Raw genomic sequence first — 19,191 nt, 5'->3', positions numbered from 1 at the left:
TCCCCAGGCCTCTCTTCTGAGGTGGACTCTAGGTAGACTTGACCTTCAACTCTTCTTTTAGCAACCAAGTCACTTGTACCACCCAGATCCGGAAGGCAGATCTTCAAAATTAACTGTTCGTATTTCCACTTTTATTTCTAATAAAGGAGCTGAATTTTGGTAAACTTAATGAACTGATCCAAAATTGGTTAACAGTACTCACAGGATTTCAACCCAGGGAGTCCTGGGGTGGCACTGTGGGTTAATGTGCTGTACTGCAAAGTTGGTTTTGAACCACAAGGTCAGTGGTTCAAGTTCACCAGCTGTTCCTAGTTAGTCCTATACAGGGTTGTTGTTATGGGTCAGAAATGACTCGAAGGCACTTAACAAAACAAAAACAAAATATCTGAACCCTGGTGAATCAGTAGCTAAGCATTCTCCTGGTAAGGAAAATGTCAGTGATTTCAAACCCACCAGTGGGGGTATGCAGGAGAAAACCCTGGTGGTGTGCTCCTGTAAAGATTGTGGTCATTGTTGTTGGTGGTGTCCTGGTGACATGTGACAGGAGACATCTTTCTCTCCAGGCATAAACATCGGAGCTTTTCCAGCCTCTGGAGTATCCAGAACTAAGAGAGAGAGTTTGCTCCAAGGAAGACAGTGGTTCCCTTTGTCATGGATTAAAATGCACACACACACACACACACAAATAGGTGTCAACCTGGCTGGGCCAAAGTGGCGGCTATGGGATGATTCTCCATGCTGAGGTCTGATGTGATATCAGGATTCGGGATGGGATGCAGCATCCTGAATCCCATCGCAGCCCTGATCTGATATAAGGGGTGTTTCCTGGGGCTGTGGCCTATAACACTTTTCATCTTACACGAGATGAAAAAAAGAGGCGAGAAGAGATCAGAGGGACCTACTATCAACAAGAAAGGAGAACTGGAAGTGTGTGCTTAGGATCTGGGGTTTCTGTACCACGACGCTCCTAAATCCAGAGGAAGATGGATGCCAAGACACACAGAGATGTTCAAGAAATTCAGAGCCTGTAGTTGCTGAAGGAGACAAGGACAAGGACTTATCTCCTAAACTAGAGCTGGTGCTATGAACATGGGCTTCCAGCCTCTCAAACTGTGAGAAAGTCAGTTTCTTCTTGCAAAGCCATCCGTGTGTGGTGTTCCTGTTAGAAGCCCTCCTTGCAGTCTTGATGCCTTAATTCTGGTCTTCTGTTGAAGGCTGTGTTTCTGGCACAGCAATTTATTGTAAGGCCGAGCGTTGAAGTAAGGATGGCTCATGTTGTATGGATGAAGGATATAGACTCTGAACTCTGAAATGACCAGCTTCTCAGCTCTCTACCAAGCTTGCATTCCTGTCTAACTGCCTAAAGTCATGTGACTTCATCTTCCAGGAAACTCATTTTTTCATCTACTCAATAACTTTTAGGTCCCTTTAACAGCTGGACCTCCCTTGCTTCTTTGAACTCAGGACCATTGTTAACTCAATATGAAGGAGTTTTGGAAAAGACAAGAAGACAAGCTCAGAGCTCAAGAAATGATAAAGGATAAGGCTGTAATTGTAGCAGTACATTATTTGTTTTTAGGCTTAATCTTTCAGAAGGCTGCTATCTGGAGTTGAATACTAATGGATTCCAGTTCTCTTTATGCAGAAGAACTCTTCAACAACACTGCTCCTAGGGAAGAACATTAATCAGAGAATGGGAGTGAGCATTAAGCCTAATAATGTTTGTATAATAGCTGCCCCTGGGTGTGTTGCTCAATGTAAAGATAAATATTCATGCGCTCCATATTCAATACAATCAGAATCTTATTTGTGGCTATGATTCTGTTATACTATCCCCTAGAAGCTCTCGGGAATTTGAGGCTGAGAGGGTGTTGAAAGCAACAAGTATAAAGAACAGTGTTGCTAAATGAATCCGGTGCTGAAGCTGAAAGAGGCTCTGGCTAGGACAAGGGTCAAGTGGAGATGCCAGTTTGCAGGGCACAGGGAGCTGGGAGCAGGTTATAACCCTACCTAGGAGGGGAAAAGCAGAGTCACACGGCCATGGCTATAGACATTGATTGTCCCGAGTCTCCTTTTAACTGTGCAATGCCTTCTCATCTGCAGATAAAGCCCACGCTTCTTCACTTGACATCAGTCCTCACTGGAGTGACCCCAGGGACGCATTGTCTGGGACTGGCCTCCCTGCAGACATGATGCTGTGGAGGTCCTCATGGGTGCCACAGACACCTAAGTTCTGAGTTCCTAAGGGTTAACAAGCTGGACTGCAAAGTCAGTTTGAATCGCAAGGTTGGTGGTTCAAGCTCACCAGCTGCTCTTCAGAAACCCTTTACAGGGTCGCTGTGAGTCAGAACCGACTCAACAGCACTTAACAACAACAACATGACAATACACTAAACAAGTGGGGAAAAAATGACACTTGGTAAAATAAATTTGAATTATTTTTCTTCTAAATTTTGTGAACTTAAAGCCTCAAAATAATTTGTTATTTGAGTCACTTCACAATCTATTTTTCTAGAAGGATGTTTTCCAACCCAGTGCAAATAGTCCCATTAGAAGCATCATTAGGCATTCATATGCTCTCTTGTTGATAATATTTTCTCCTTCCTCTCCTACGCCCCAACTGATACACTCCCATGAGTTGACAGACACTTCTTATCCTCGTCCCCCCAACACCTCATATTTCTACAATTAATTTAGGTTACCTGAGACTGTTGGCGTTCTTATGTTACTGTTTCCTCTTGCTGTTAAGAGCTGTAGCATCAGTTCTGACTCATAGTGAACCTGTATAGGGCTGTTGAGGAGCAGATGGTGGATATGAACTGCCGACCTTGCAGTCCAGTGCTACCCCAGGACTATAGCATTCTTCTGATAAAAGTCACCAATGAATTGGATGCCAAAGCTATGGTTTTCTCTCTCGGCCCCAATTCAGATACGCTTGTTCCTTCTCAGCTGTCTCTCTTCACCTTCATCTCGCTATCGGAAGGTATTTATTTACTATTAAAAAACACACAAGTAAAAATGCTTGTGATTTTTTGGACCCAAAGAGGACAGCGTGGAAAGAATTGGGAAGAAAGCACAGACATGGGTAGGCACCTACTCTTTATCTGTAGATGGGTTGGGAACATGTGATAAGATTTCATTCATCTTCCAACAGTCCTATGAGATTTAGACGTGGCATTGTGCTAATGTGGAAATGGAAGCTCAGAGAACTCTGATTTTCTCCGTGTCCAACAGCTTGTAAGTGTCAGAGCTAACCCTTGAAACAAACTATTGTCTCTGGATTCCCTGGTCTCTGTGCTAGGATTGGAGACGGGTGCAAATAAGTTCTAGAATTCTGTATGCACTGGGTGTCTGGAGAAGTGGGGGCTGGAAAGAGGATCGTTAATCTGCTTTACAGAGATTCATTCTTCTCTGAATACAGATTCCTGCCATAAATACAGTGTTTCTCTGAAATATGGACTTGGCCTTTTGAAGTGGTTGAATGAGAAGGTCTTCTATAACACAGCATCTCTCTTGTTTTCCACAGCGATTGTGCAGGCAGTAATAGCTGGTGATCTTATGAAGGTAAATATCCATCTGCCAAAGCTTGTGGTGGTTCCTTAAAGGTGTCACATCAACATCATCACCATCATCATCAAGTCGTTCATGATTCCAGGCAGCATGTGTCAAACCCCGCCTGGGCTGGCCAAATGGAAGGAGGAAGGACACTGTTTTGGGAAGTGAATCCTAGGACTGAGCAGAAGGGGGATGAGGGTTTTTACACCATCCCATGTTTTCCACCTGCAAACATCCCTGGGAGTCTGCAGGGATTAGTGGGTGCCCACGGTGACCAGAATCTCTGCTCCCCAGAAGCTGGCATTTGAAAGACTTAAATGCTTCCTCCCAGCCAAGTCTTGATATAAATGCTTCTCTAAGAGCCCCTTAAGTACACCTAGACTTACAATCTCCAAGCCAGAGTCTGTATCTGTCAACATTACAGCAGTTTTGGTTTTTGGAGAGCCCAGGGAACCAAATCTAGCAAGTCCCTTGGTCCACCTTACCGGTGCTGATGAGTTTAGTTCAGAGGGAAGGATGTAGGCATGGCTGCATCACTTTAGAGTGGGTTCAGGTGCTGGCTCTGCCGTCCACAAGATGCAAGTCTTTGGTTCTCCCTGTTCCTCAGTTTCTTCGTCTGTGAAATGGGTCAACAGTATCGCCCTTCTCTCTCTGGTGTGTTACAAGGGTGGAATGACATAGCACATGGAAAGCTGTCATGCCTAGATGGGGCTCTGAAATGTTAGCCACAGATTCAGTCGCCCGAGTCTGTGGAACACGTGTTCACAAGGGAGAGATGCATGATTCTGTTGTGTCCTGTAATATCCTAGGCAGGCAATCTCAAGCTGGGTCTGGTGCCATCCGGTGTCCAGCCCTGGCAATAACAGTTGTTTCTGCATCACCCACACTGGCATTGGTCCCTGGCTCTACAGTGCTGCCAGCTGCCTAAGCCAGAGGCGTGCCTGGGTCGGGCGGGGCCCTTGCCAGTGCAGAGGCTCAAAGCCTTACAAGGCAGCAGAAGAGCATTGCACTGGAGCACAATGTGGTGTAAACCGAGGAACACTGAGCTCCCTTTCTAACGGGCTCCTAGTAGGAAGCAACGGGGGACAGTTGCAAACATCTGGATAGGCTACCATCGTAGGGAGCCTCACCTTGGGAAGAGTGCCCATGCCACGTTAGACCACCAACCACATCCCTAGGGACTGCCACCCAGCAGAGATAGATCCTGTGCAGTAGAGCATAGAACTCAGGCGCATTCCTCACCAGGACGTGAGACCTGTCCCGCCAGATCCCAGGCCAGGCCTGACATCAGATTCTGTGGGGAGTAGGGCTACAGTACAACCCATGAACACCTTGTAGATGTTTTTTGCTGGGTCATTTTGGTTCCCATCTCTAGCTTTTTTAGGTCTGTGCCAGGGGGTTTACAGAAGACACACACACAGGCCAGGTTGCCGATCCAGATGCAGGAGGGAGCAGTACGTGCAAGTGTGTGGGTGCTCAGGTGTGTGTGTGCGTGGACATACAGGTGAGCAGTGTCCACAAACACAAGAAACTTGGAAACAGCTCCTGTATCCACTGGACTGATTCATTAGTGATGGGAGAAGAATGATAAGACTGAAGAGAGGAGCTTAGCTGCCAGACTCCACATTTTCCTCCTCAGCACCATCGTTACTCGTCCACTCAAGGGACAGCTGAGTCAGCACAACGGCACCTCTGAGCACTTCTCCAGTGCTCATCTCCTAAGAAAGGAGCTCTGGTAGTGTAGTGGTTACGAATTGGGCTGTGGACCTTAGGGTCAGCAGTTCGAAACTACCAGCTGTTCTGCGGGAGAAAGATGAGGCTTTCTGCTCCTGTAAAGATTTACAGCCTTGGAAACCCTGTACAGGGTTGCTATGAGTCGGTTCTGACTCCACGGCACATAACCACCACCATCACCATCTCCTAAGATAGAGAACGGTGCCCAGAAAAGAAAAAGGGAGAGAAAATCAAAACAAACACAGGCATTAAGTAGTCTAGCGTGTGCTTTGGTGCCCCCTGGTTGTTCAGTGCCTACACACCCTCCCACCTACTTCAGTGATAATGAAATCCAGGCCTGGGGCTTCCTCTCTTTGGCTTTGCCATCTCCTCTGTGACTAGAGCTCTCTGTGGTCAGCTACTTGGCTCCCATCGTATAACCGGCTAGCTACTGCCCTTGTTTCTGAACATCTTCTCATGTCTCATTTTCAGTTAATAGAAAGTTATAAAAACGGAGGCAGCCTGCTAATCCAGGGACCAGACCACTGTTCACTCCTTCACTACGCAGCTAAAACTGGCAACGGGGAGATTGTGAAATATATCCTTGACCATGGTGAGTAAGCACAGAGAACTTACCAAGGACTATGTGTCCATGGAATTGGTTGAATTCTGAAAGCTGATTTTAAACTAGTTGCTCTTTGGAATGCAGAAATACTCTCCAACATTTAGCTGACTCCAGACCACAGATCACAGGCACATCTGGGGCCCTTCGACTGGGAAATTAATATAAATAGTTTTCATATTGAGAGCTTTGCAGGATTATTTTTTTTTTGAAGGGGAGGAGGAGGTTAATTAATAAAAAAAAATACAACACAAAATCAGAGTGCATCCTGGTCTAATGTGCTTAAATTTTGGGAAGTTGGTATCAGGTACGGTCACAGGGTTTTGTGCCAACTTCACTGGGTTGGTTTGGCGGTGGTGGTGGTTATATGCCGTGGAGTCGGTTCCAACTCATAGTGACCCTATATAGGGTTTCTGAGGCTGTAAATCTTTACAGGAGCAGAATGCCTCATCTTTCTTCTATGGTACAGCTAGTAGTTTTGAACTGCTGACCCTGAGGTTAGCAGCCCGATTCGTAATCACTACGCTACCAGAGCTCCTTTACACTTGTGCTTATTCCCTCAGAGAACTCTAATACAGCATAGTTAACTCTATGATGACTGGCTGTGAGCAGCCAATCAACTGAAAGAATGTCCTCTTGGGGGTGTGGCCTACTCTCAATACAATGGACTTACAGGAAAAGCTTGATCTCTTTTCCACTGGGGACCTGGGACTCTGCAACTGTAAGCTATTTCCTTGATATAAACTTCTCTTTATATACACACATCTGTAAGTTTCACTGGTTTTGCTTCTCTACCCAGCCTAAAACAGGTACCTGATCCATATTCATAGTTCATCCTAGTGAAGGAATATGTTTTTCTAGCTTTTCTTTACTTGTTGTTTGAATCTCATTCATCTTTCCAACCTAAGGCACATTTTATATATCCTTGAAAACACCTGTTGTTATTGTATCTGTGGTATGGCATCTTGGTCTCTGAGGCAGTTTACTAACTAAGTTTCTAATTTGCGCTTGCTAACTGGGATTCTTCATTTGCTGGACACAGCCGTCACTGTGGCATCTTCCTCAACTCTATGTCCTCTCGAAGCACAAGTGTGTGTGATGACTAACAAGTGCCGACTGTTCATTTCAGCCTTCCATGCTTCTAGTGCTTCTCCCTGAGTGGCTTAGATGCTATTGAAAAGCTTGCTGGTTTGAGTCCACCCAGAAGCACCTCAGAAGAAAGTCCAGGCAATCTACTTTTTAACGATCACAGTCACTGAAAATCCTATGGAACACAGTCTATGCTGACACACATGAGGCCACCAGGAGTCAGAGGTGACTTGACAGCAACTGGTTAGGAGTAAAGAGCAGGAGAGAAGATAGAGAATCTGGATGGTCTGACAGCTTTTGAAGGAGAAGGCAGGGGGAAATTTCTAACTCCGCTGGACAGAAGTACATGGAGATCCTGGAGGCCTTCCTTTGTTCACAGTGAGTCTGTCGCCTCCCTTTCGCTGTACCAAAGTTGAGGCTGTCAACAGTAAACACACTCATAGGAATTCACATTCCTTCTTGCTCTTCTTCTTAGCCAATCCAGCAAACACATTTTCTCCCATTCATTCATTCATCTATTCTTCCATTTGCTTAACACATATTTATGGAGTGCCTAACAGGAACTCTTTATTCTAACATGACCCATGGACCCATTACCACTGAGTGGATTCCCAACATAAATAAAATACAATCATTGCTCTTCTAGCAGTTGCAAGTTAAAGAACAATGTGGTCATGTGCACGATTAAATTGAAAACTATTTTGTATAGATGTCATACGTCACATAGCGAACCCACAAATAAATAACAGAGCTTCCATTGATCAAGTACACGTTCTATGCCAGATGCAGATAGCTGACACATCCTGTCATTTCGTTTTGACAAGGACATTGTCAAGTAGTTAATTGGCTGTCAGTCACATTAGACTGACCTGCTTCATTCCCGTACCTTCCCACTGTGAAGAGTTTGCTGGACCCCTTGGCCTGAATTCTGGCCGGAGGAGTGGTTGAGAAGAAGAAAGCCTCTTGGAGTGAGTAGGATGGTGGTCATCAGGAGATTTCTTCCCCCCTTAGAGGCTGGGCTGTCTCAGTGGAATAAATGCTTAAGTATTCAACTGCTAGCCGAATAGTTGGCAGTTCGGTCCCACTCAGAAATGCCTTGGCCGAAAAGTCAGGTGACTGCTTCTGAAAGGTCACAGCCTTGGAAACCTTCTGGAGCACAACTCTGCTCTCAACACCTGGGGTCTCCATGAGTCAGAATGCACTCAAGAGCAGCAGGGTTGGTCTTTGGAATATAGGGTGGGCTAGGTAATCCCAAGCCTATCTGCACTAGAAAGCCTAAGTAGGTAAGGTTTATTTTGTGCTGTGTCTCAGGCCTGCTCATTCCATCTCCTCCTCCCCTGACCATTCTACTCCCTGAAGTTAGAAGTCTTGCAGTAGGCACGACTTGGGAAAGCAATAATAGCGTAATTTCTACCTGCTTCCACCACAAAATGTCTCGCTGATGATTCATCTTTCCTGTACGTAGTGGTTACAAATCGGGCTGCTAACCTCAGGGTCAGCAGTTTGAAACTATCAGCTGTTCCACGGGAGAAAGGTGTGAGGTTTTCTGGTTCCATAAAGATTTACAGCCTTGGAAACCCTGTAAAGGGTTGCTATGAGTCGGAACTGACTCCATGGCATATAACCACCACCGGCACCATAGGAACCCTGGTGGCACAGTGGGGTAAATATTGAGTTGCATCTCAGTTCTCTATTAAAGTGCCCCTGAGACAAGCCATGGTAAAGCTGGACAGTGAATAACGAAGACTGTAGAAGAATTGATGCATTTGAGTTAGGTGTTAGAGGAAAATATTAAAAGTCCTAGGGACTGCCAAAAGAACAAATAGAAATAGATCTGTGTTGGAAGAAGTACAGTCAGAGTGTTCCTTGGAGGCCAAGATGGCCAACTTCATCTCTCATACTTCGGAAATATTGTCAGAAGGGACTAGTCCATGGAGAAGGATATCAAGTTTGGTAAAGTGGAGGGTTGGAGAAAAAGAGGAAGACCCCCAGCGAGATGGATTGGCTTAGTGACAGCATATGGGCTCAAGCGTAGCAATGATTGTGAGGTTGGCCCAGGACTGGGCAGTGTTTCATTCTGTTATGCATAGCGTCGCTATGTGTTGGTACCGACTTGATGGCACCTAACAACAACAATTGAGGTCTCATTTGGTATGGTTCCAATTCTGCATTTAGCTGCTGTTGGGGCCTCTGCTGAATTTGACATTTTGAAATGGACACGCTCAGATGGGCTGGTAGGTATGGCGGAGCACCTGAGGGGTCCCCTCCATCTGGTCCTTCTCCAGGCTTCTTCAGAGCTTGGTCATACCGAAGTTCAGGAAGGCAGAATGGATGCTGGCAGGCAGTCTGTGGCCAAGGCAGGGAAGGTATACAGCGTCTCTGACATAGTCCATTGGCTAAAACAAGCCTAGGGTCAGTCTGCTCCTTGATTAAAGGATCTGCAAATAATTGTGGTCTTAATTAATGGACGAGCTCCCACCCCCTCCTCACAACCCCACCCTCTCAAAGTCTGGATCCATTCATTTTCCTAGAGTTCTGTTTTTATATTTGTCTTTGGCTCTGAACTTTAAGTGGAGGTTGCCAGAGTTAGCAAATAAAATACAAGATGTTTCATTCAATCTGAATTTCAGATACATTTAGGTTCAGTATGGCCCATGAAGTCCTGGTGTGGTGCTGAGGGTTAATGCGCTGGACTGCAAAGTCGGTTTGAACCACAAGGTCAGCGGTTCAAGCTCACCAGCTGCTCCTTGGAAACCCTATATAGAGTTGCTGTGGGTTGGAACCTAACTTGATGACATTTAACAACAACAATATCCCATGTAATATTTGTCACTGATTTGGAATTCAAATGTAATGGTGTGTCCTGTGGTTTAAGTTGCCACCCTAGCTGGAGCGTTTTTTTTTTTTTTTTTCTTCACTTTCCACATCTGAGTCTCCCCAGAGGATGGATAAGCAGGCATGGGATGGTTCTCTTTTAACACTGAGCTTTCACTTCCCCCTACTACTCTCTCCTCTACCTCAAGTCAAAGACCCTCAAAAGCCCTAGCAACCCAGCGTTTGGTGTTTCTACCTCCAAATGTAGATCATGCACACCAACTTCGGCTGGCATGACGTCCATTGGGCGCATCAGTCTCCTTGTGATTTCATCAAAGCCCGCCATCTTGGTACTAACCTAGTTTCTCATCTAGACACAGTGTCTTCTGTAAAGAGTGACTCACATAGTATATGGCTATCTCTGCCCAAAGGACACAAAGAAATTTGTTAATTTGGGGAGAAGGGGATACTTATGAGGAGGATGCTTATGTTTCCAGCATTTTGACTCGATTTTCATTAAAAATTAACCACAGCCATCGAGTTGATGCCACTTCACAGTGACCCTACAGAACAGAGTAGAACTGCTCCATAGGGTTTCTGAGACCTCAAATCTCTGCAGGCGCAGGTAGCTTCATCTTTCTCCCAAGGAGCAGCTGGTGGGTTAGAACCACAGACCTTGAGGCTAACTGCCCAATGTTTAACCCTCGCACCTCCAGGGTTCCGTTTTGTAAATTAGTCAGCTCCCTATTTTTGCTAATGAGACCATAAGAACTCAAAATTCCCAGGAAGCGTCCTAACTTCACTCCCAGGCCAACAGTTCCCTGGACACAGGGCTATGTTATGGGCACCTTATGGAACCAGCATCTCTTAGTTGGTCAGGAGAGAGATGGTGGGGTAGTGATACCTAGCCCACCCCACTATTTAAAAAGAAAATTTTATTGTCATTATCACAGTGTTGATGGGTGGCAGTTTTTAACATGTATTATAATCAAATAACAGAAGCTATGATGCTATTGATATTGATTAAAATTAGCATTTATCATCCTGATGTTGTTGTTAATTAAGTGCAGTCAAGTTGATCCTGACTCATAGTGATCCCTGTATAAGATTTCCGAGTAGCTGCTGGTGGGTTTGAACTACCGGCCTTGCGGTTAGCGCCTTAGGATAAGCAAGTCCAGTGTTTATCCTACAGTGCCACACCAGGACAGGAATTGTCAGTTTCATCCTCAACACCGTTGTCATCATTTCTGTGTATTCAGGAAGACAGATGTTAACATTTTTGATCAAACAGAAACGAACACATCAGTTCAGCCCTTTTGCTTTTTCCTCTCTTTTCAAAACAATCTCTTATTTGCTCATGCAGTTTATATTGACCTGTGAATTTTGCAGTGGGAAACTATCTTTGTAAAACCATTGTCGTTGTTTAGTGCTGTCGAGTTGGTTTTGACTCATAGCGACTCTGTTTAGGGTTTCCAAGGAGTTGCTGGTGAGCATGAACCACTGATCTTGTGCTTCAAACCGACTTTGCAGTCCAGCGCAGTAGCCCACAGCGCCACGCCAGGACCAATGGAGAACCATTGGTCTCTCATATATTATGCCGATTGCCATCACCTGGATTCTGACTCACAATGACCCTGTAACACAAAGTTGAATTGCCGCATAAGGTTTCTGGGTTCGTAAATCTTTGTAGAAGTAGACTGCCTAATCTTTCTCCTGGGAAGCAACTGGTGGGTTCAAACTGCCATCATGGATCTTTTGATAAATTACAGACACCTTTTCCTTTCTCTAGTCTGTAATCACATTGGTAATGTGATCTCTGCTGATCTGAACAGTTCCTCCCACCTAACTTTTTCCATGATGATGATAATCCTGGAATTCCCCAATCTGATGAGGAAAGAGCCTTTTCTGGAAACCTCCATGAGGCTGTAATTCAGAGCTGTACCAGGCTTCTTTGTTGGTGTTGAGCACCACTGAATTCATTTCTGACTCATAGTGACTCCGTGTGACAGAAGAGACGTGCCCCCAGGGTTTTTCCTAAGCTGTAATGAATAAGAAAGACTGGAGAAAAATCGTTACATTTGAATTATGGTGTTGGTGAAGAATATTGAAAGTTCCATGGATTAGCAGAAGAATAAACAAGTCTTTCTTAGAAAAAGCACAGCCCGAGTGCTTCCCAGAAGCAAGGATGGTGAGACTTTGCCTCTTGTACTTTGGACATGGTGTCAGGAGGAACCAATCCCTGGAGAAAGACATCATGCTTGGTAAAGTGGAGAGACAGCAGAAAAGAGGAAGATCCCCAATGAGATGGGTTGGCACAGTGGTGGCAGAAATGGGCTCAAATGTAACAAACATTGTGAGGATGGCGCAAGACCAGGCAGTGTTTCATTCTGTTATGCGTAGGATCACTATGAGTCAGAACAGACTTAACAACACCTAACAAAAATAACCCTTACAGAAGTAGGTCATCAGGGAGTTCTCTTATGTGGCACTGGAAGGATTTGAACTGGTAACCTTCAGGTTAGCTGCTACGAACTTACCTGTTGCACCACCAGATTTCCTTGATGCCAGATTGTATCATCACATTAATACGTTGGCATCGATTTGCAGTGGGTCTGACCAGTGTGATTCCATATAAATGAAAAATATAAACAAATGAAACGCTTACATCATTCCAAAGACCAAGCGACCCCCATCAGAAGCCCAGAATGCTGCGGATCTGTTGAAGTTGCCTTTGTTTGCATGATTCATTGGGCTCCAGTGTTTCCTGTGGCTTATATGACAGTAGCACTGTTGGACACTGGACCCTTCTGGAGACACATAACTGATGTTGGATGTGGCCCCGTGAAGACTGGGTTCTCCACACTCGCTCTTCAGAGCCCTCTTTCCGACTCCCATTGGGTATTCATGGAGAGCAGTGTGATCTGCATCAGGAAGACAGCCCCTTGAAAAGGAGTTCTGGGACATCGGTTATTCCCACCGACCCAGTGATTGATGATTTGAGTCCCTCCCGGGGGGCATGGGACACATCGTATGTGCGGATCATGCCCCAGGAGGCCGGAGTCTTCTTTGGGACTTACACACAACATGCTGCTTTCCTTTATGAAAACCTGGAATCCAGACATTCAGAGGGGGCGAACAGAGAATGAGCAGGAAGAGAGCTAACAATCCCCCTGGGCCAGGGCTGGGGGGTGAAGGATGCCAGCGAGGCTGGGGAGAGCCCCCCAGCGGTGCCTGCTTTTCAACTCCTTTCAGCCCTCTCTTTGCCCTGTCTCACCCTCCACGAGACTTTTGTGTTGTCTTCTCCTTTTCCCACCCTACACATTCGACTCCTTTGTCCCCCGCTCCTTGCCACCTACCGCTTCCCCTGATTGAACTCTCCCTCATGCGTTTCCTTTTGGGTTTCAATGAGGGTATTTTTGTCTTCCCCCCTTTTCTGCCTCAGGTCTCTTTCTTTCCCTGCCTCTTGTCTCCGAGAGAAACTACCACCTTCCCGCTGAGACAGAATGACATTGCTGTTTGCCTTCGCAGTGTCAGCTCTTCCACATTTGTGCAGCCTTTGTCCCAGGGCCCAGGAGGATTTGGAATGGTCTACTGGCAGCGTCAGGGAGACTAATGGCAAATGAGACCCAAGAGAAGAAGGCCAGGGGAGGGGCAGCACCAGCGAAGGGGATTTGGATGCGTGGGTGTGGGAAGCGAGAGGCACACAGCGGGCGTATCACAGAAACACAATATGGACTATGGAGTTGCATCAGCAAGGACCGGGCGCTCCCACAACCCATTGGGACCCCAGTCGAAGTGTTCACGGGAGGCCCTCCAAGCAGCAGGTCCCAGTTTAGAAAACGGAACCACTTACTATGCTGCTTCTTGCTCCTGTTGAAAGACATGTGGAGTTCTGCTTGATTTTCTATTTCCTGGCCTTCACTTGAATGCAAACATGCATCTCCTCCAAATATCATTGTCCTTCCTTTAAATTTTAAACCACTGTCCACAAGAGCCCACGTTTCTCACTTTCATGTTTCAATTACAGAACTTTCTCTGAGAAAATTGAGAAACTGGCGAAGATTCAATTTGATAGACTTAAAAAAAGAAAAAAAGTACTTCGTTCTTTCATTCCCTGTAGCTCTGTCCCAGGCACTTCTGAGAAGAAGATAGAAAAACAAAACACAACAAATAAAAAGGTAACTGCTGCTACCTTTGCTGTTCTCCACGTTTTGAAGATACAAACACACTCATTCACACAGCAACACCACGAGTAAGTTCTGGTAGAATCGCCACGGAGTAACCAAAGCACCGAGAGGTTGAGTAACTTGTCGGGGTGTCTCAGAAACCAGCCTCAGATAAAGTACCTGTCCTTCCATAGTCCTGTTGTTGCGGGGAGCCATTGATTTGATTCCAGCTCATAGTGATTCCGTGTGACAGAGCAGAACTGCCCCGTGCGGATTTCCAGGCTGCATAGGAGGACTTTCTCCCAAGGAACGACTGTTGGATTCTAACCGTTGACCTTTAGATCAGCAGTCAGCTGATCTAACCAGGGCACCGCAGGGGCCCCTTTTTCCTTCATGAGTGAGACTAAAGTTGACTTTTCAAAAACCTAAGTGTTCATTTTTATACTTTTTGATTTTTAAAGGAATGTTGGCATTGCTGATAGTTTGTGTCCCTCTGCCCATCTCCCCTTCAGTCTGACAGAATCCCTCCCCAGCGCAGCACAAGGTCACGTTACCCTGTATCCACAGACTCGGTGGTGGTGGTGGTGGGGTGTCGTGTAAAGCTCTGGGTGGGTCCCTCTTTCAGTCAGTCGGTGAAGAGGCAAACCAGGAGAGAAGTTGTGGACTTGCTGCAGGTGACCCACGTGCCCTCTCCTTTCTCTCTCTCCTCCATTGCACCCCCTTTTTGATAGATTATACAAGCACAGTTATCTCCAGGCAAAACAAAACAAAACAAGAATTTAGAAGGTGTCCGGTGAACAGAGAGAGCCTTGGTAGCATGAAGGGCTGAGTGCTTGGAAGCCACTTGAAAGGTTGCTGGTTCAAACTCACTCTGAGGTTCCATGGAAGAAAGACCTGGTGATCAGTTCTCAGAATGAGTAAAACTAAACTTATTGCTGCTGTGTTGTCTCTGACACATAGTGACTCTGTAGGACAGCGCAGAGCTGCTTCATGGCATTTCTAATGTGGTGGCTCTATAGGATAAGCACTGGATTGTGAACCACGAGATCAGTGGTTCAAGCCTACCAGGTACTCTGCAGGAGAAAGATGAGGCTTTCTGCTCCAAATATTTTCCGCTTCGGAAACCTGATACAGGGTCACTGTGAGTCAGAACCGACTCGACGGCGGCACTTCACAACAACAACAATCACAGAAGCTGACTAGCACATCTTTTTCCCTAAGAGTGGCGAGTGGTTCAAACTGCTGACCTTTCAGTTAGCAGCTGAGTACTTAACCATTGTGCTGCCGAGGTTCCCGATGGCCCAGAAATCCCTGTGAGGCCGTTCTGCTCAGTTCCATGGGCTCACCGTGAGTCAGAGTCAATGAGGCACCTACAAGAACAATGAACATTAGCTCCCCTTTGGGAGATATGCCGCATGCCCCCAGAAAGCATGATGACTGATACAACGTTGTTAGGGGAGATCTGTCAGTACAGTCATGTGTCTTTTAACATTCATGATGTGCCCTATGACGTACGTAAGACGTCATGTGATTTGGACGTTGTGTGAACACCATATCATCGTCTGGGCCTGCTTTTTCTTGCGGCATCTGAAACAAGCATCCTGACTAAACAGTGACCCTCAATGTGCTGTGAGGTCTTGCCCTTTTGTTTTGTCACAGACTGAAAGCTGTCCACCCCAAATAGGTGTCAACTTGGCTGGGTCCTGATTCTAAATGGTTCTGTAGCGATGTAACATGGCGGTTCTGTGATGGTCCTCATGATGTGATCCGGTGGGATCATCCAATAAAAGGATTAAAGGTGGGCTTGCAATCCCCTTCATCCCATCACAACCCTGCTAGGATGTCTGGGGTGTGGCCTGCAACATCGTTTATCTTATAAAGATAAAAACAGAGAAGTGAGCAGAGAGAGAGGAACCTACTGCCACCAAGAAAGATGAGGCAGGAGTGGGGTGCGTCCTGTGGACCCGGGGTCCCTGCTCTGTGAAGCCCCCAGATCCAGGGGACGATTGGTGCCAAGATGTGTGGAGATCTCCAAGGAATGCATGACCTACGGATGCTGAGAGGAGACAAGGCAGAGAGAGAAAGCCTTCTCCGAGATCTGGCGTTCTGATTTTGGACTTAACCAGCCTCTTATACTGTGAGACAGAATAAATGTCTGTTTGTTAAAGCTGCTTCCTGTGGTATTTCTGCTATGACAGCACTCGCAAACTAAGACAGTCCACAAACTGCGTCTAACAATTTCTCCATGAACTGTCTAACAAGTTCTCCACAAACTAAGTCTTTAATAATTTCTCCATATCCGATTTTATGCCCCTCTCATTTTAGTTAACCTTTGTAGCTTTCAATGCACCCGATCCTTGAACAGAGTATGGAATTTTTAATTTGATTTGTGGGGTCATCATGATTGTCAAACCTGCTGAAATCGCGGCTGACCAATAGCGTGTACTGATTTCCCACCATTGTGTTGTTCAATAACCTTTTTTTTTCTTAAATGTTTTATTGTGAATTATGTGATAGTTTACATGGGAGAACATTAGCTTTACATTCATCCTATCCTTTCATTGCCATGATCACAATTCCATCCCATTCATGCATCATCAACCAAGCAAAGGATATACCCTAGAAGCCTGCCCCCACCCGCCCCCCACCCTAGGTCATCAGCACACAGCCCCTCTCCCTCTCTGGGTCTAAAGTTCCCAGCCGCTCCATCTCTCCAAGGCATCGTCTCTGCCTCCATCTCTGGCATCACTGTTTGTCTGGGTATGGTCCTGCTCTCCACACTTCTCCCTTGATAGTCCCAGGGACCTTCTCTCCTAGACTGCAAAGTCAATCAATCACTCCCCTCCTTTTGCTACAAAATGTCTACCTTTACATATCCAACCCTCACAGTCAGTCCTGATAGCAATTATTCATTTTTGTGCCACATGAGTGCTTTCCCCATCTCCTTCCATCAGCCCCGCCCAGACAGATTGGACACTACTCAGTGGAGATTCTACCTTCCTCCATGCCCTCTGGATCTAGGTTCCCTCTTGAAAGCTTATAAGTCAATCACATCTTCCCTTTGTAGCCCCCCCCCCATTTTGGGTAGCCAATGTCCAAGTTGCCCACCCCTGTCTACTCTGTGTGTGGAGGGTGTGGGAATGATCCTTGCTGTAAGGATTTGTTCCCTCTTTTGAGCTACTGCATCCATAGGTGTAGGTCCAAGTTCATCAAATTGTATCAGATTACTCTTTTTTTCCTCTTCTTCCTTCTTCTAGTTGAGTTCTGATCATCCAGTCATTGAAGCCAGGTCAAGTGGGTATTAACTGAAAGTGTGGGTGTTCTTGTGTAAATGCCCTCTCTTCTTATCAGCTGGACACTTCACTCTCCACTCTAGTCCTCTGTGGCTATGTCACTGAGTCTGGACCCAGGAGTCCCCAAGTCTTGCCAAACTGCTGGCCGACCAGGTCTCCACCCAGGTTCACAGGAATCTATTGTGTTCAATAACCTTTTGTTGCACTTTGAAACCCATCCTTCACCTTGGCCTCTTCCTGCTGCCTTCATTAGCACTGACTTTGCTGTCTTGGGGAGCCATGACTCACTTCTCAGCAATACTTTTTCTAGAAATTAAACAGAGAGACAACGTTACAGCCCTCAGGAGATGCACAATCACATAGTCCATTCAGATAGGCTGCTGCTACCTCTGAGTAAAGCACACACTGTTGCATAGAAAACTTTTTAGCTAGGCAGTGTGGTGCATGTGTAAGCCAGCAATATAGGCATTTATTATGATCGTTAACATAGGTTCTCTAGGTTTTGTATGTACAGGACCATTATATGCCTGGCAATGCAATCGCTTTGTACACAAAAAAATATGAGACATATGTGTTGCATGTAGAAAATGGTTACAGTCATTGCATCCTATGCTCTGATTGGGATTTCTGAACCTGTGATACCCGGGATGTACAAGGGGGCTTCAAAATTTTCATGGAAAAATGAAATTTTTCATGAACTTTTTTGAAGTCCCCTCATCTATAGGATCAGACGTTGCCACAATGGATGTTATGCAGTAAATGACTGTCTTGCTGAAAGCCTGGGAAACCGGCATCATTTTGATGTAGCACTTCCAATTCTTGTCAAGTGATCACAGATGTGTTCAGATTTTTTAATATTTAATATCCTATTAAAAATGATGAAAAGACTGAACATGATACATGGGCAAAGAAAATGCATTGGGTTTAGTAGTGACTATCTCTGGGTGACAAATGGAGAAAAAATTAAACAGTCAAGGATTTCATTCTATGTGGATTCACAATCAATGTTTGTGGACGTGTTGTTGTTAGGTTCCATTGAGTTGGCGCTGATTCAATGCACAGCAGACCGAAACACTGCCCGATCCTGGGCCAACCTCACTACTATTGCCATGCTTGAGTCCAACGATGCCAATCCATCTCGTTGGGGGTCTTCTTCTTTTTCTCTGACCCTCCACCTTACCAAACATGATATTCTTCTCTAGTGATAGGTCCCTCCTGACAATATGTCTGAAGTCTGAGAGACGAAGTTTGGCCATCTAGGCCTCCAAGGAGCACTCTGGCTGCACTTCTTACAAAACGGATCTATTGGTTCTATGGGCAGCCCATGGCACTTTCAATATTGCCCTCCAACACCATAACTCAAAAGCATCATAGAAGTCAAGAAATCATGTGACATATTGTATTGGGTAAAATTGTTATGAAAGACCTCTTTAAAGTTCTACAAAACTAAGATGTCACTTTGGTCATGAAGGTACACCTGAGCCAAGCCAGGGTGTTTCCAGTGATTACATATGTATGCAGAAGCTAGACAATGAGAAAGGAAGGTGGAAGAACTGAGGGAGTCAAAGTGTAGTGTTGCTGAGGAATATTCAGTATTGAGTATACCTTAGGCTACCAGAAGAACAGCCAAGTCTGTCTCGAGAGAAATACAACTAGAACGTTCCTGAAACAAGTGCCTTTACTCTGAATGCTTCATCAGGAGACATCAATCACTAGAACAGGGAACCATATGTGGTCAAGATTCCAAGACTATAGAAGGGGGCCTTCTGTATGAGAAGAACTGATCTAATAGCCACACAATGGACTCAAGTATAACGGGGAACATGAAGGACAGGCCTGCACAACAGGTAGTTCTAACTGAGGATCATGATGATGGACAGGCTGGACAGCAGGTAGTTCTAACTGAGGATCATGATGATGGACAGGCTGGACAGCAGGT

At 45.6% G+C, this 19,191-nt stretch overlaps 1 protein-coding gene across 1 annotated transcript in view; it reads left to right on the top strand.

Moving 5' to 3' along the window:
• Positions 1-19,191, top strand: part of DGKI (diacylglycerol kinase, iota) — a 323,066-nt gene that overhangs the window by 291,995 nt on the left and 11,880 nt on the right. The window contains exons 30-32 of the mRNA XM_006861237.1: positions 1,465-1,471; positions 3,527-3,564; positions 5,761-5,881. Of these exons, the coding sequence (XP_006861299.1) occupies positions 1,465-1,471; positions 3,527-3,564; positions 5,761-5,881 (166 nt within the window). The remainder of the gene's footprint in view (positions 1-1,464; positions 1,472-3,526; positions 3,565-5,760; positions 5,882-19,191) is intronic.

This window comes from Chrysochloris asiatica, unplaced genomic scaffold (assembly GCF_000296735.1).
Source record: "Chrysochloris asiatica unplaced genomic scaffold, ChrAsi1.0 scaffold00041, whole genome shotgun sequence".
NCBI lineage: Eukaryota > Metazoa > Chordata > Mammalia > Afrosoricida > Chrysochloridae > Chrysochloris > Chrysochloris asiatica.
This window is presented reverse-complemented; position numbering and strand designations above follow the sequence as displayed.